Source organism: Amphiprion ocellaris, chromosome 17 (genome assembly GCF_022539595.1).
Source record: "Amphiprion ocellaris isolate individual 3 ecotype Okinawa chromosome 17, ASM2253959v1, whole genome shotgun sequence".
Classification (NCBI taxonomy): Eukaryota; Metazoa; Chordata; class Actinopteri; family Pomacentridae; genus Amphiprion; species Amphiprion ocellaris.
The window spans coordinates 5,848,812-5,866,428 of record NC_072782.1 but is presented as its reverse complement, the minus strand read 5'-3'; the positions used below and the strand labels follow the sequence as shown (position 1 = coordinate 5,866,428).

The window sequence follows — 17,617 nt, the reverse complement described above, 5'->3', positions numbered from 1 at the left end:
CACAGAGGTTAGTAGTAAATAGAAATAACAAATAATATGAAGTACAAAATGTAAGTTTCTAAAAGTGTTCGTGTGAAATGTCACAGTGTGTCAAGTGTCTTAAGTGTAAAGTGTAGTATTTATACTAATACAACAAACTAGAAAGATTAACAGAAAATGAACTGAAATAGACTAAACAGATGTATTGCACTTGAGTCTACTAGGAAAGAGTCCGGTTATATAACGGGCTGAAACTTAGGGGAACTTTCACTGCAGAAACTGATTCCAGGCCCAGATGTGGTCAAGAAGTCCAAGGAGAACAAACAAAATTATGAAACACCCTAAATGACCTTTAGTGGATCCACTTGAATTATTTACTTAAAACCTAATTAGCTATTTTTGCATAATTCACTTTTGACTGTTGTTCTTGAACTATATCTCTTTAAAACGTCCTTTTTCTTTAGATCTGCTATTATCTAATGGAATAACACCACTGCATGCCAAGCTGCATCTCTTCAGTGTCTCTTTCTCTTTGCAGCGTCTTTCACTTCTCTATTTTTAAAGGTCAAATGATATCTCTTTCTAGATATCTCAGAAAGGAAATAACAACACATGCTACCCACTGCTGACTGCACAAAGTCAGCGCATGCAGTGCAAAAAGCACACAATCATGTTGTAGTGCAACAGAATAGGCATAAAGGAATATACAGTGGTGGAAAAAAGTTTTCAAACACCCCATGCATTTGTGAAGTATTGCATTAAGGATCATTCTTAGGTCTTCAAGTGTAATTTCTTTTAGGGCAGTCACAGCCAAAATACTAAACAAATCCTTTTTACTAAAAGACACAATTTTTGTTGCCGTGCTTGAATGAATCTGATGATGTAATGGTTTATTTACTTTTTGTTCAGTTTTAAACACATTCTCTATTTGCTGACTTTGACACCGACAATGTTAAAATATGACGTACTGAAACTATCAAGAAGTTAGTTTAAAAAATATATAATTTGTATTTGTTTGTGTCTGTCTAATGCAGCCACACCTTTAGAAACACAAAAAGATATTTTTCTACAAATATTTCATGATAATATTTGAGATTGTGTAAAATTTTAACCCCTTGATGCCTGAACTTATTTACAATTTAAAAAAATAATTATGTGTGTTTTTGCTTTCAAGCTGATGCTAAATTAAATGGAGATTATTAATTTGTCTGTAGCACTAATAATAACAGATATACAATAATGTAGGTCCCACTTCGACCGGTCCTACTAGAAACCAGTGCTTGCAAAAGGTTCCTAGGTACGTAGTGAATGTGCACAAGAATGAATGAATATGTATCTTGGCTGCAGTGTTAAAGGGTAAAGAGTGTCCAGAAACTTTTTCCACCACTGTATGCATGTTTTAACTGGACTAATGCTGTCTGAATGCAAATCTAAATTATTCATGAATTTGTTTAGATTGCAATGAAACATTTACCAAGAATGAAGAACATACAAAAATAAAATCAAATGTTACTGGAAACAGCGCTGACTCTTGCCAGGAATACTGACCGAGTCGCTTCCTCTTACCCTCAAACAAGCTGCTGCTGCTTTTCTTGCAGCCTAGGAGCTAAGTGACCCTAAATGCTGAACTTTCTTTTTACTTCTCACGCTCTGACACAGAACAGAAACAGAAACCCCTGCATTTCTTAATAACGTGCATGAAGTCATATCTACTGGAAACAGGGCGTTGGATGTGCAGATTAAATCTCCCTCAGGGGTTTCATGAAGAGCACAAGCAAAACTGAGGTGGATTTCTGAGTACTAATTTCACTCTGCAGTATTTTCCAGTGATGATAAGATTAAAATGAGCTGTCACGTTTAATATTTTAATGGTCACCATCTCAACAACAATCAAGACTGATAGGAAAGAATATAAAATCAATATTTACATCATTTCATTTACATTCAGTGTATCATTTAAACTTTAAAACATGTTGCAGCATATTTGGGCTCGTAAAAAATCTGATCACACGTGTAAAACATAAAACAAATATAATACCTGCGTTTCTTAAAAATGTAACAAGTGCTTAACGTTTCTGTTCGTCACAAGCTTTTGCCTTGCAGATTGAACTTCAGCATCCCTCCTGCTGTTTGCATTAATGTGGGGCAGTGTCCAGGACAGGCCATAATCAGCACCCTGCAGCCTCTTTTCTCACTCAGAAACATCCTCAAGGATTCATCAAAAACATGGTTTCCTTCTCTGTACCCGTCCAGCAGCAGCAGAGCCTTGCTGGACCTGGTTAACACAGTCCTCAGCTCCTCTGCTGATGTCTTCTCAGGGAGAGAAAGCTGAGTTTTTATCTCCTGATACAAGTCCTCCTTCACGGCGCTGCAGTCGACACATAAGAGAAGACTGAGGATGCTGAGTTCGAGGGAGTGTGGAGGCTCCTCGGCCCAAGATGAGACCAGGATGTGGGCTACAGTCGTCTTCCCGCTTCCTGGGAGTCCCTCAAGAAAAACCGTCTCACCGGGTTCTGGGAGTAAAGCCAGAGGATTCACCGGTTGGCCGTCGCTGAAAAAAAGAAGACAAATTGTGATGGCATACCACACAGGAACATGGAGTTTGAGTCCCAAACCTCTTGCTGCATTTCCAGCTGCTGTTTACCTTCCAGTTCTATTTGCTTAGGTTTTGGAAAATATCATGCTTTGGGCTAAAATCAACCTGTGAAAATGCTAACCAGACAGCTACGTTTGTAAGTTAGTAGGAGGAAGGATCCTACCACAAGAATAACCTCTGAAAAACACAATTTTACAGCCTCTACTGTGAAACAAATGCAGTTTGTGCCATGGAACAACGTACTGTAACTGATATACATTCTGATATGAGACTGAGCTGCCAAGTCTCATGAGCTCTTTCAGTCTGTGGATCTGTAAATCTGGTGAAGATGTATTTGATAGAAACACTCGACATAATGTGACAGAAAGCAGTAAGTTTTGTCCTTTATTTTGAAAGTCATCTGCCACACAGACTTCATTTAAACCAATTAAGATTCGTCAGCAGAGCGCTTGTTTTTTCAAAATGAAACCCTCAAGTAATATAAGTTTCGAGTGAAAAACAAATCAACTCTCCTTTCAAGCCTGGTTCTTACAATCAGATCATAAATATGTGTTCATGACTCACTTGTTCTGCAGCCTTTGAAGCAGCTCCTCCACACTAAAAGCACCACAGCGGCGTCTCGTCTCGGTGGAATATTCAGAGTAAAAAGCTTTCAGTTGTGACCCCAGAGTTTCCTCCATGTGACCTTCAGACAAAAAAAACCCCCCAAAACATTAAGTCATTTGTTAAAGAGAAATCCACTAATATAAAAACAGCCTTTAGATAATCATCTGCAATACGTAGTAGAAGCTTATTGGGCTGATTTATTCGCTATAAAAGTCATTTTTGTATGAATGTAGTTAGTTTGTGTAGAACATTACAGTCTGGTGTTTACTATCTAAAGGCATTTTTAGTGAAACAGAAACAAAGTTCATATGTTTTTTCTCAGTGCCACTGCAAATAATAATAATAACTGTACTTATATAGCACCTTTTTTGAAACCGAGTTTGCAAAGTGCTCAACAGAAAGGTAAAAAAAGAGAAAGAAAGTAAACAAAAAGTGCCTGTTCAGCTAAACAGGAACACCAGAGAAGGAAATGTGGAGAAACAGAGTGAGAGATGGAAAAAGATTTACAAAATAAATCAATACAGAAGACACTAATGGATACAAATTACAAAATAAAAGCACCATAAAAACTGGAGTGAAAAACGAAGAAGAGAATGAATTAGATGAAATAAAAAATGAATGATCATACACAATCACAGAGTCACTTACCAACATTAATTATCACGTCTTCATTTTCTTTATCTATTTGGATGCCTGGTGGGAGGAAAGAGTACAGTCCGAATTTCAACACAAAACCAGAACCATTTACAGAAACACAGAATCAGCTGTAAATTAATGAGTAATTCAGTCATTTCTGGTGTACACAGAATTTAGAGAAGCATCACCAGCACTGACTCAGATCAACAGAAAACTATTTTCTGCAAAACATCTTTGGCCCTCAGAGTTCCTATTTTACATGTACAGTCCATGCAGTGTTTTTTGAAAACAAATTGATGTTCAAACAAAGCCGGTTAGACTCACAGGTAGCAGCAGACTTGTCCTCAGCGTGGACCAGAAGGTTCCTGGTGCTGCGAGCGCTGTGAGCTCTGGACCCTGTCACAAAACATGGCTCATTATTTACTGCATACAACATGTACACCACCAGTCACAGGTCTGGACACACCTTCTCATTAAATGCTTTTTCATTTGTTTGTATTATTTTCTACATTGTAGATTAATTCTGAAGATGAGCATAATTCCCTATGTATTCTTTCATATTTGTGATGTCTTCAGTATTAATCTGCAATGTAGAAAATAACTTAATAAAAACCATTAAATGAGAAAATGGGTTCAAACTTTTGACAGGTAGTGAAAGATTGTATGTATATCAGCATTTAGACATGGAAGGATACAAGTCCTCATGTGGTTTGTTTGGCACCATATACACACAGTTTATGATTAAGAATAAATCAATAATTAATAAAATTATTATAAAAGAGGACTCTAAAGATATTAAAATTGGCATTTTTTGTTTTACAAGCATTTTTTGTGTGTTTTTCATTAACAGACAGAATATAAGTATACTGTATTTACTCTATGCACTGCCTATTTACTGGTGATGATGTGTTTTTATTCTCACCTTCTCAGTTATTCAATGTAATTATTCTCCAGCACATACAATATAATCATTGCCTTTTATAAACTGTCTAATTTGTACATTACGGTTCCCGTCAGTGCTGCTATGAACGTTCTCACTTTCACTTTCAGTCAATGTCATCCAGATGTTTCGGGACATAATAGCTTAAGCACGATTTCCTATCATGCTCACACATTCATACATGACAGAATGTGTAATAAGTCCACACCTGGAGGTGATGCACAGACAGACGTGCTAAAAAACCACCCGTGCGTTGACAAATAGTTTAAATTCCCCTTTACACAAAACCAGAACCTAAAATCAAGCTGGGTGTTTCCACACACACTGTCTAGTGTCTGAGGCACACTTCTTTCCCAAAAAAGCTAAGTCATCCTCACATGAAACCCATTTTTAAAACACTTCCTGTTTTCGGCTGTAACATCATGTAACATCTGTCAGTCATATGGGAGACAGATGGCATGGAGTTTTTTCCTGACGAGACAAATTCCTCTGGCAATTTGACAAAAGGGTCAAACTTAAGACAAATCAGCGGAGTTTAAATAAAAAAAGGTGACAGATTAAAGAACAAATCTAAATCCTTGAGCTCAGTGAGGGGATCTGGTGGCTCTATTTTTACTGTTGGGGGCATTTTTATGACACCGTTTGGATCAACTTGTCTTTTTAGAGGAAATAACCACTGTAAATAACACAAAGTGGCTCTGAGGAATCCCCTTTATCCTGCCATTCAACATTTCAATGGGAATAGTCTCTTGCAGGATGACAATGTCTGAATTTATAGGGCACAAGGGGTCAGTAAATGCTTAGACGTGAATCATACGCTTTGACCTTTACAGTCACTAGATCTTGACCCAGTTGAACACTTTTAGAACGACGTGCAAGAAATTGATCAAAACACCAAATGAGAGAAAATCTTTTGGACTTTTGGAGAATGAAGGTTAAAAAGCATGGAGCCTTATTTAGACACTCTGAGTTGTTTTTTTCCTTTAATTCGTCACCCATCTGTAGTTCTGGTACAAAGTTCCATTTTATCCTGTCCCAAGTCACTGCAGTGTTTTGTGTAATCTTCCTAAATGGACTGTGACAGTTAAAACTAAACTAGTGTGAGCACTTAGAGGAAGGAAATAATGCCGGTCCTGCTGCCAAACAAATGAAATCTCTCCTCATATCTCCTGTGAATATTTGTCAGAGTGCATGCTAAAGGGGAATTCAGCCCTGCAGTGACCACATGCAAATCCTACACACTGTGTTTTTGCCTTCAGGCTGCAGACTAAATGCAAGGACAAATTGGTTTTGATTTTTATCTCATTTAATCTTTAACCTCATGCGCTGCTCTTCTTCAGTTTGTTCCCATTTGGCACTTTAATATCTTATCACTGCTTCATGTGGAGTTGTGTTAAACTGTTTTCCAAGGTGTGGATTGTCTCGTGCCAATGCCAAACAAACTCACAAAAGTACCTGACATGATTATAATCTGATCTGATGACTTTCCCTTCAGTCTGCGCCTACATTTATGTGCTGCTGCTGTGTACAAACAAAGTAATGCTTTACCTTTTTTACCTTTGCGTCGTCTGTAAGCGAGCACTCCGACGGTAACGGCCCCCATAATCACTAACATGCTCACTATCACGATGGCAGCGTCATTTTTTGATTGAGGAATTTCATCTGTGAGAAAGAGCACAAACATAGAGGAATCACTGTTAACGTGTTTGTAATTCAGCTCCAAGAAGATGAGACACATGTTTTGTGCTGGAATATTAATGGTTAAAATAGTTTTAGCCGCTTAGCCATTATGGAAATAACCAAATATACCAAAGGCAAACTGCTGCGAACTTCCCCTCATTGCTCAAGAACTTAAGTAGCTATTAAAACCCCTCATGCTCATGTAAAAGTTTTATGGTTGGCTGTGCACGAAGCCCTGTCTGCTTTTGCTTTTCTTCTTTTAGCATTTAAACAAACAGCTTTTCACCCATGTTGTGTATCAAAGGGTTAAGATGCAGAGCTGTGATTCTTAGTGTCATATTTTTTGCATTTTTTAGGTTTTTAAATTCAATTCAAAAGACTTTATAATCCTTTTCACACGTATGAATAAAACCACGATGGGTCTAAATGCTGAAACAAACAGGAAACATGTTTTCCAACACGGCAGACATGCTGCTGCTACAGTCCTACACACTGCTGACCTGTTCAATCACCTCCTACAGCTTCACTGAAAACTAGAGGGGAAATCTTATAACTCTGGAAAAACTGTGGGCAAGCGATGAAATCACGATATAAATCTGCTCTGCTGGTAATTGCATTTGACGTGGGCTGCAAGTCGGCTTCTAGATTAAAAGGAAAACAGCATCAGACCCAGAGGATAATAACCCATACGGGGAAATTAGAAAATCTGACAGTCTTATCGTTTAAAGTGAGAGGACTGAAGGACTGTTGCAGGAGACACACCTCAAACTCACTGATATTGCCAGAGTTCAAAACCATTTTTATAAATCAGTTGTGGTGTCAGCAGAAGGCATAAAAGGAGTTATGATATTAATGAGACGTGGGATCAGTGCCTCAACAATGAAGGGCGCTTAGCTTTTTGTTGTCCATCTATTCAGGCTAAAGAAGTGACATTCGTTAGTCTATATGCCTTCTTTCCTGCAGCTACCACAGAGTGTATGGTATAGGTCGTCTCCACTATGGAACTATGGGGTTGCTACTTGTGTTAAAAGTTCAAATGGGCGAACTACGAACAGGGGCTACAGTCCCCAACGTAGCAGTCATGGGTTCGAATCCTGCTCATGGCCATTTACTGCATGTCTTTCCCCAACTCTTCTATCCATGCTTCCTGTCTCTCTCTCTCCACTGCCCTATATAAAAAATAGCTTTAAAAAAGTCCATATGTAACCAAAGGTTTGTTGTACGATGAGTGTAGATGTTGCATTTGGAAATAAGAAATGAACGAAGTCTCTCGACTACAGCTTTAGATCCGACACTTCCACACCGCAAGATAATTCCGTTTTCTGTGTTTTGTAGGTAATGAAGGGGAGGTTAACGTGGGTGGAATGAAGGAAAAAAAGTGATGCAAAACTCACTTGTCGGTTTCTCTTTTGATTCTTTTTTGTACATTTTTTGCCTCTACAAGAAATGAGTAGGCATGCAAAAAAAAATACCGCTGCCATTATGTCTCATTGTATCGTCTCCCCAGAGGAATACCTTAAAGTAAACCAAAAAATATACCTGGAATATAAAATGTTGCAGAGGAGCCATCCTTCGTGAAGTTACATGTGTAGTTGTTTCTTTCTGAGGAGCTGACTTGTATCTGACTGATGATTTTCAACAGCCTGTCTGGTGTTTCAGATACTGAGGTGTTGCTGGGATTGCGTGTTCGCTGGTGTCCGTCCTTCCACACCACAGACGACTGAGGATATCCCTCCGACTGGCAGGTTAATATCACCTCATCCCCCTCTGCAGCCTCCTCAATGTGTTTGGTGACCGACTTATAAGGTGCTGGAGAACAATCAGACGGAGAGAAGTTCACTTTATTATTGTGGCTATGATCAGACTTGTACAACATCAGGGAAAAGGGAAGACTTTGAGGGATTGCATAAGTGGGTCAAAATCTTTATTGAGTAATAATGGTCCTACTTTCATTTTCAGAATGAGATACAGTAACAGCCCATTCCCAGAACAAAGCCCCTGTAATCGTAGACCAGCTAAAACTGCAGTTCTTACCTACAACAGACAAGCTGATACTTTTATAGTCATCTCCATCACTTGTTTGAACCAGACACTGGTAGACTCCCGAGTCATTTATCCTCAGTCTGGACATCTGAAAAGTGACCAAAGAAGAGAAATTCTTAAAGACCTAATGAAGAAATCATAGTTTATGGCCTCAGATAAACCAAACTATACTACAACATGACAAAAATCTTTTCTAAACAAACCTCCTATCAATCAGTCACAGTTAACATCTTATTTGAATTGGTAAAGATGCTAAATCTTTTACAGAAGTCAGATTTGAACACCTTCAGCCCAAATACTGTTCGGTTTAAAGCACAAACTGCTCTAATATCTGGATAAACACTATACTTCAGAAACTTCTTTTAAATCACTTCTTAACACAAATTTTTATAGAGTCGCCTTCAAGTAAAGTTCTCTTTTATTTCTTACTCTCTGCCTTTTTATCCCTTTTAAAATTTTTACTGCTTCTAGTCCCTCTTTCTAACCTCTTGATCTTCATCTATTTCTGTCTTTTATTTTCTCTTCAGCTTCTCTCTTAACCCCTCTTTTGTGATGTTGTCCTTTTAACCGGCATTTAATTAGATATCCATTCTGTATATTTTTGTCATTTTTTGTTATTATTATTATTATTATTATTATTATTATTACTATTTTGTGTATTTTTTTTGTAATTTTGTGTGTGATTTTTGTCATTTTGTGTCATTTTTGTCATTTTGTCTTGTTTTTGTCATTTTGTCTCGTCATTTTGTCTGGTTTTTGTCATTTTGTGTATCATTTTTGACATTTTGTGTCTCATTTTTGACATTTTATGTCTAGCTTTTGTCAATTTGTGTCTCGTTTTTGTCATTTTGTGTCTCGTTTTTGTCATTTTGTCTCGTTTTTGTCATTTTGTGTCTCGTTTTTGTTATTTTGTCTCATTTTTGTCATTTAGTGTCTCGTTTTCATCATTTTGTCCTGGTTTTATCTTTTTGTGTCTAATTTTTGACATTTTGTGTCTCGTTTTTGCCAATTTGTGTCTTGTTTTTGTCAGTTTGTGTGTTGTTTTTGTCATTTTGTCTCATTTTTGTCATTTCGTGTCTAATTTTTGTCATTTTGTGTCTTGTTTCTGTCATTTTGTGTTTCATTTTTGCCATTTTGTGTCTACTTTTTATCATTTTGTGTCGCGTTTTTGCCATTTTGTGTCTACTTTTTATCATTTTGTGTGTTGTTTTTGTCATTTTGTCTCATTTTTGTCATTTTGTGTCTAATTTTTGTCATTTTGTGTCGCGTTTTTGTCATTTTGTGTCTCGTTTTTGTCATTTTGTGTTTCATTTTTGCCATTGTGTGTCTACTTTTTATCATTTTGTGTGTTGTTTTTGTCATTTTGTCTCATTTTTGTCATTTTGTGTCTAATTTTTGTCATTTTGTGTCGCATTTTTGGCATTTTGTGTCTCATTTTTGTCATTTTTTTGTCTTGTTTTTGTCTTTTTGTGTTTCATTTTTGCCATTTTGTGTCCACTTTTTATCATTTTGTGTCTCATTTTTGTCATTTTGTCCCGTTTTGGCCACGCAGCAGCTAGCTATGTTAATAAGTCTGACAGCATCTCTGCCTGTATTCACCTCCAGCTTGGCCCATCCGTTCTTTAGCTCCTCTATGAGAAGCCTCACTCGGCCCTGGTGACTCTGGGATGCAGAGATCTTCCCATTATCGAACCTGATCACCTCCGGGGACGAGGAGGAGGTGATCCGGTGCCACGTCACCTTCAGGTCCGACTGAGGATTTGCTGGTTCAGGGGAAAACCTGCAGCCCATCACCACATTTCCTCCATATTCCGACTTGTAAATGGTTTGTTCTGCCTGCACAGTGAATAAGACTGCAGGGGGATGATAGAAAGGGATGTCATTATTGATGTAGATCTGCACAGCGAAACTAAGAAAGTAATATCTGGCTTATTACCCACCTGACAGAGATGGCTGAAATAAGACTTGCAAAACGACGACAAGGGTCCAGTCCATTGAGAACTGAGGAGGAAAAACAAGGGAGTTTTTGCAGATGTTGAAATCGTTTTTTTTTTTTTTGGTTTTTTTTTTGCCATGACTTGCAATATGAGTCATTTTACTGAAGAAGGCCAGATGTGAAATTTAGTTTACTTCTGCACTCTGGTAAAAAAAAAAAAAAAAGCACCGTTATCATGAGATTAAAAACAAGATCACATGTGGGTGAATGATTTATTCTTTCACTCAGCATGACTCAGATCTGTTACAAGGAAAACCACTTCCCTGTTGATTTATTTATGATAGAAAAATAGCACAAGGAAGTTTATTTTGTTTTGTGCGGCGTCAACACACGCTCAAGAAAAAAAATCCACCCACACACCAACACATGGGTTTTCCTCTTTGTAAACACATTTTATCCAGTGATGTTGGCACACTGGGCTTTTATGGGAATACACATGAGAATAATTGACATTATCTTGAATTTCAAGTTTGTATAAGTGCAAGATTTGTTTGTGGGTGTTTATTGAATGAGCTGCTGTGTGATAAGCACATAATTAGTCATTTTCTGTCGGCTTTTCCTGTGAAATGTAAATAAAAACTGTGGTTCTGTGGAATATTTACGCCTCTGTTTAACTGAGAAATCAACAGGCGTAGTTGATGTTACAATCAGATAGTAGAACAGGTTAGATTAGTCACTAAAAAAGGAGCTTAATGCGCAGAGTTTGGGAAGATAACTATGCTGGTGTTGAGTCTAATTGGATAAAGAGCAAAAATGATTTTTTGAATATGAAAAAAGCGATGGATATGAATCAAAAATGACAAGAAGACAGGTGAATAAATGCTCATAAAAAACTACTAATGCCAGCATTTATATACATATCCTCGTAATAACACTTATTATTATTATTTATATTAATATTATTACTATTGTTACTATATATATATATATATATATATATATATATATATATATATATATATATATACATATTATATATATTATTATCATTATTTTTATTGTATTAATGCTACTACTACTACTATAATAACTACTCATAATAATAATAATAATAATAATAATATATTATTCTTATTGTATTAATACTACTACTACTACTACTATAATAATAACTATTAATAATATGTTTTTATTACTCAGTATGGCAGTATTTGTATAAATTGTTTTAAAGATGTGCAAACCCCATATGAAATTCCCTTCATAAACTAGTCAGATATTCTTACCTTCATTCATGCAGCAGTTCGTTGATCTTCATGAGTTCTTTCCTTTTTCTTTCCACTTCACCGACTGACATCCTTTTAAACAGGAGTCTCTATTTTTTGGTGTGGTCCCGCCCACACAGAGAAGCTCCGATCACACAAACCCCAATTTTCAGCCTCATACTTAGAAAACTCCTGTGTCATTTCCAGCCCACACAAAACTGAAAAATTAAAAAACAAATACTGCAACCATTCAGGTTTTTTTGTTCCTCACCAGGACCTGAGAGTCTCCAACCAGACGCTGTAAAATCTCGTGTCAGTAAAACTCTTGTTGTGAAGTTGAACATCCGGTCCTTGTAGTGGTGGAGTTTCTAACAGCTGGTTTACGATTGTTTTCAGCCGGAAATACAGTGTGTGAGCAGCTTCCAGACAGGAAAGGAGAAAGTAAAGTGTGGCTCCACCCTGCAGTTACTGGCAGCTCAGGGATTTCTTGAGTGATAAGAATCTTTACACTAAAATCATTAAACTGCATGTTGGGGTCATAGTCTGGCTGCTTGACCTGTATTTTTATTTATTTATTTGTTACATTTTGCTGTTATTTTACAGATTTCCCCTCCTTTGGTGAATTAATTTACATGTTAACTGCAAAACAACAACAACAAAAAGCAAATAATATCATCTCCAAAATATATTTTCACAAATGATAATTTCTTCTTTGATGATGTTTTATGGTAAAATTTCACTTTTTATTGTAGTTAAATTTTATTTATTTTTATCAAAAACTTTCACTGCTTTAAAAATATTTGTGACTATTTTCATTTATTTAGTGTAATTTTTGTATTGTAATCTGTTGTGTGTGTGTGTATACACGTGTATACACACACACACACACACACACACACACACACACACACACACACATATATACACACACACACACACACACACACACACACATACACAACAGATTACAATACAAAAATTACACTTTTTTGAACTGTTTTTAAAAATCCAAATTTGAAAAAAATAGAAAACCATTTTTTGACTTTTGGCATTTTACATGTATTCCCTGTTTTGTTCATTTACAATCAGGATTTCGTTAAAAAAAAGTTTGTATATTGACTGTTAAATCAGCCAAAAATATTCCCTGCTTCATTTTTTTAAATGATGAAATGAACAAACGCATGATGTTGAAATGAAGGGATTTCAGCATCAGCAAGATTTGCATTTTATTCATCAAACAAATACTGAAAACTGGACAGGAGGAACATATGGCAGGAAACTGAAGAGAAGATGGTAGATGGGAACAGAGGAGACAGAGAAGGACAAAGTCACAGGAGAAACCAGTGAGGAACTGATCTAAAAACAAAAAATGCTACTTTTCATGGGGACACCTACATCCTGCCCTCCAGCACCAAGCTGGCCTCCTGTCACCTCATATAAAATTATCTACATCCCAGATCCCTGAGAGTCATAAAAGAGCCGTAAATGGGAGCTAAAGACTCACTGAAATCTGTGTCAAGGATTTCCACCTCAGCTGTCCTATTTTATACCACAGCAACCAGAACTAAACATCCAGCGGTGTGAGAGACGTGCAGATATTAAGTGAAGCTGCCACAAAGTCCAGGTACATTTGAAACTGAGACTTGTTTCAGTCTGTGTGTGGTTAGCTCACGCTCAGGGCTTTATGCGCTTTTTTTTCTCAAGTATGACATCAAATGTAATGTACAGTTTGAGCAAATCATTCTCACATGACTGCATTTACTGTAAGTGTCATAGGTTTAGTAAAACGTCACAATTAAAGATAATGGTTGAAAACAGCAACAAAAATAATGACAATCAGTAGATCTTATACTTCAGTGTTACAGTAAAAGCTTTGCATCTCATCAAGGCATTTAAAGAACAATTATTTGCTTTGATATTTTCAACATCTCAGAAAATATTAATATTCAACAAGCACTATAACCTTTATTATGATATAGAAGATAAACTCCCCTGATATAATAAGAAGTTCCTGAGTTGTATATGTACATACTGTTTAATTTTATTTAATGACAGGGAGGAGACAGGGGATCAGGAGAGGTTTAGGGAGACAAGGGAGGTTGGAAATTGATGTTTTTCGACTGCCTCATCCACAAAAACACACTAAGCTTGAAATTCCATGTGTGTTGCCTGTAATATTCTCTATATATCTTAGGTACATCCATACGTACTAAATCGAGGTCTGTGTTTCAGGCTCTTTTCAGACCCTGATGTGCATTCAGATGTTATTCTTTATCTGCAGGAAGGTAAAGAAGAAACACGAGCACATAAATGTAACTCTGGGAAATGATATTAGGCTTCAGTATCTTTTTTGTTCTGAAACCAGTTTCCTTCCTCTTGAGACAGAGGTGGAAGGGGGAAAACATTGAATCATGAATCACCAATACAGACGTAACGTTTATTGTATCTGGAGAACATTTGATCTGTATGAATTCCCCTATCTATCTATCTATCTATCTATCTATCTATCTATCTATCTATCTATCTATCTATCTATCTATCTATCTATCTATCTATCTATCTATCTATCTATCTATCTATCTATCTATCTATCTATCTATCTATCTATCTATCTATCTATCTATCTATCTATCTATCTAACATTACCATAATAATCACAACAAATTATCTAATATGATGATTAAAATTTTATAAAAATGTAATCAATATCTACAGAAAGACACACATATAAATAAAGTAAAACTATAAACAAACTGAATATTAGGGAGTGAATACAAATAACATAAATGACATTAGGAGCCATTTACATGCGACTCATTTAACGGTAAATCTGTCGTGTCATAACTTGTTTTGCTGTCTTCAACTTGGTACCTAGTAGTGACTCCACGGGAATTTTCAGTTTGTGTTGGTATGTAAATGTTTTTCAAAAAAGTACGTCACCAAACAACACTCCCAGACACACAACACAGAGGTCTACATTCAAACAACAAAGCAACATGTAACTCGGGAAAACTGAGAATTTGCTTATCTGAGAGACATTTAACCTTCAGTTTCCATCGAGTAAAGGTACCAGCCGAGTGGAATTCCCACATGCAAACTGGGCAGACATCCAATAATTTCACCAGATTGGTCTGGGAGACATCATCCTGCCACATGTGCGTGGGTTTTCCAACAGATCGCTTTATGCCGTGTTCTGACACGACTTTATTTTCTCCTGGAAATCTGATCGACCTGCTTGTGGCATCTTGTCTTTGTTGTTGTTATCGGGGAGTTTATTCTGCTGAGTGGGTTCATTTCCACCGTAACTCTTGGAAACCCCTTGGAAAACCTGACGTTGCTGTTGGGGACCCAGGTGGAAAACCTGTCAGTTTGTGAAATGGTTTGAGCACAAACAAAACAGGTTTGCATGTGGTTTTCAGTCACAGTTCTAACATTTGGTTTGTATCCAACCACACAGGTGTAACCAGGATGTAAGAAACAGCATAGGGCAGCAAGAATTTTATGTTACATTAAAAATTTGAGACGCTGAGAAGTAAATATTTCTTCCCAAAGTAAATTAGTACGTTAAAAGACATATTTGTGTCCACAGAGACTACTGCTAACATAAATACCGGACACTCTAAAGACGTCATGTGTGAATGCTGACTATCTGTACCATCTTTTATGTATTTTAAGGTTGATTTTCTGTCGTGAAGTTGGAAGCTCAGGCGCTATCAGTCCAGGAAGCTGTCAGATGATCAGGAGTCTCCACTGCTGATGTAACACTTCAATGGCGGCATGAAGCGTGATTTCCATTTTCACTTGGCTCCAGTCATGACATGTAGTTCAGCAACATGACTCTGCCAAAAAAGAGCTGTTTGTCTTGTCACCTGGTAAGACTGAGGTGAGTTGTGTAACTTTGTGTTTTTTCTCTTGTAGTTTTTCCTGCTTGCATGTATTTCCTGATTTGATCTGCAGCTATGTCAGTATACAATCATGGAAAAAATTATTAGCCCACCCTTGTTTTCTTCAATTTCTTGTTCATTTCAATGTCTGGTACCACTAAAGTTAGATTACCTGAAGAATACAATGAACACGACAAAAAATGCAGCTGATTCCATAATACTTTATGTGCTATCTGACATGCTTCAGCTTCATTGTATTCCAGGGTATAAAAGAGGACATTTCATGTCATCAGCAGCACATGCAAAGTTCTAGAGTGGTTTCCTGCTGACATTCAAGCTGTAGCACAATCAGAAGTTGTCAGCTCTCACATAATGCCTAAAACTAAAGAATTATGTGAAGCCACAAAGGCAGCCATCTTGGCACTGCTGGAAATTGGCATGAATGAGAGGCAGGTAGTGAAAAAACTGAAGATCTCCAAGACAGTCGCTCATTACACCAAGAAAAAACAAGCCCAACATGGTTCTACCAAACTGCTAGCTGGTCGCAGCAGGAAATGTTTTTCTACCCACCAGATGACCGTCATTCATCCATTCCTGTGTCAGGAATCATTCTCCAGTGCCTTCAATACAATCCAACCCTCACTGCTTAAGGTGAAGATGGAGAGAGTGGGGGTCAGTGACCAGCTGGCCACATGGACCATGGACTACCTCACAGACAGACCTCAGTATGTGAAGCTACAGGACTGTGTGTCTGATGTGGTGGTCTGCAGCACAGGAGCCCCTCAGGATACAGTACTCTCACTTTTCCTCTTCACCCTCTATACATCAGACTTCTGCTACTCTACAGACAGTTGTCATCTCCAGAAGTTCTCTGATGACAGGAAAGGAAACGACTGTGAGTACAGGAAGGTCATCATGGTATTTGTCTACTGGTGTGAGCAGAACCACCTCCAAATGAACACCAACAAGACAAAGGAGATGGTGATTGATTTCCACAGGAAACCCTCATACACTCCACCGCTGAACATCCAGGCCACTGCTGAGGACCTTTTATGACACTGTGGTGGCATCCATGGTCTTCTATGCAGAGGTGTGCTGGAGAGGGGGGGTGCTCTGAGCGTGATAAGAACAGACTCAACAGACTGATAAAAAGCCAGCTCAGTCTGTGGATGCTCCCTGGACTCCATGGAGGTGGTGGGAGAGAGGAGGGCTCTGGCCAAACTGTCTTCTATCATCAGAAACACCTCCCACCCTCTGTATCAGACTGTGAACTCCTTAAGAAGTGCCTTCAGCGACAGACTGGTACATCCTAGGTGTAAGAAGGAACGTTTCTGCAGGTTCTTTATTCCAGCATCTGTCAGATTGTACAACGCTGCATTATAAACTTCCCTGTGTACTGTTTACTGCTGCACTTTTTGTCCCCTTTACAAACATTCCTACTTATGTGCAATACCTGATACCTCATCCTCTTGTATATATTATTCTATATATTTAAAAAAAAAAAAAAACATCTGTATAAAATGCCTTCTCCAATTTGCACTGTTTTTCTCTTATTTGTTCTTGTACTGCCTTTATACTTTTTCTATCTTGGAGCTGCTGTAATGGTGAACTTTCCCCACTGTGGGATCAATAAAGTTTATCCTATCTTACCCTATTTCTAATACTACTACTACAGTTGCTACTACGACTACTACTACTACTACTAATAATAATAATAATAAGTAGGAGTAGTAGTAGTAATGATAATAATATTTCTAATACTACTATTACTATTAGTACTACTACTACTAATAATAATAATAATAATTATACCAATAATAATAATAATAATAATAAGTAGAAGTAGTAGTAGTAATAATAATACTATTTTTACTACTACTACTACTACTACTACTACTACTAATAATAATAAAAATAATATTTCTAATACTACTACTACTACTACTACTACTACTACTACTACTAGTAGTAGTAATAATAATAATAATAATAATAATAATAATAATAATAATAATAATAATAATAATAATAATAATAATAATAATTCTACTACTA

At 37.0% G+C, this 17,617-nt stretch overlaps 2 protein-coding genes across 5 annotated transcripts in view; one reads left to right on the top strand and one right to left on the bottom strand.

The window, feature by feature from the left end:
* mrrf (mitochondrial ribosome recycling factor) overlaps positions 1-17,295 on the top strand; it is a 55,839-nt gene extending 38,544 nt beyond the window's left edge. The window contains exons 8-9 of one of the 3 annotated variants that reach the window (XR_002746571.3): positions 8,097-8,182; positions 10,086-10,224. Coding sequence is in view for 1 of the 3 variants with exons in the window: in XM_055004094.1 (XP_054860069.1) it covers positions 15,935-16,618 (684 nt within the window). In the remaining 2 variants the exon portion in view is untranslated. Of the gene's footprint in view, positions 1-8,093; positions 8,223-10,085; positions 10,225-15,353 lie in introns of those variants that run through there. The other 2 variants (XM_055004094.1, XM_023278073.3) reach the window with 2 other exon arrangements.
* Positions 1,824-12,019, bottom strand: si:ch211-241b2.5 (uncharacterized). Of its 2 annotated transcripts, none has more exons than XM_023278043.3 (10): positions 11,700-12,019; positions 10,421-10,481; positions 10,080-10,333; positions 8,472-8,568; positions 7,977-8,246; positions 6,306-6,419; positions 4,142-4,213; positions 3,830-3,874; positions 3,140-3,260; positions 1,824-2,530 (listed from the first exon to the last, which is right to left on the bottom strand). In XM_023278043.3, exons 1-10 carry the CDS (start codon positions 11,703-11,705, stop codon positions 2,062-2,064), a joined length of 1,509 nt encoding a protein of 502 aa, XP_023133811.1. In that variant the 5' UTR covers positions 11,706-12,019; the 3' UTR covers positions 1,824-2,061. The 2 variants fall into 2 exon arrangements, with proteins under 2 accessions (XP_023133811.1, XP_023133817.1); XM_023278049.3 differs by having other exon boundaries at positions 6,315-6,419.
* Positions 17,296-17,617: the final 322 nt, after the last annotated feature.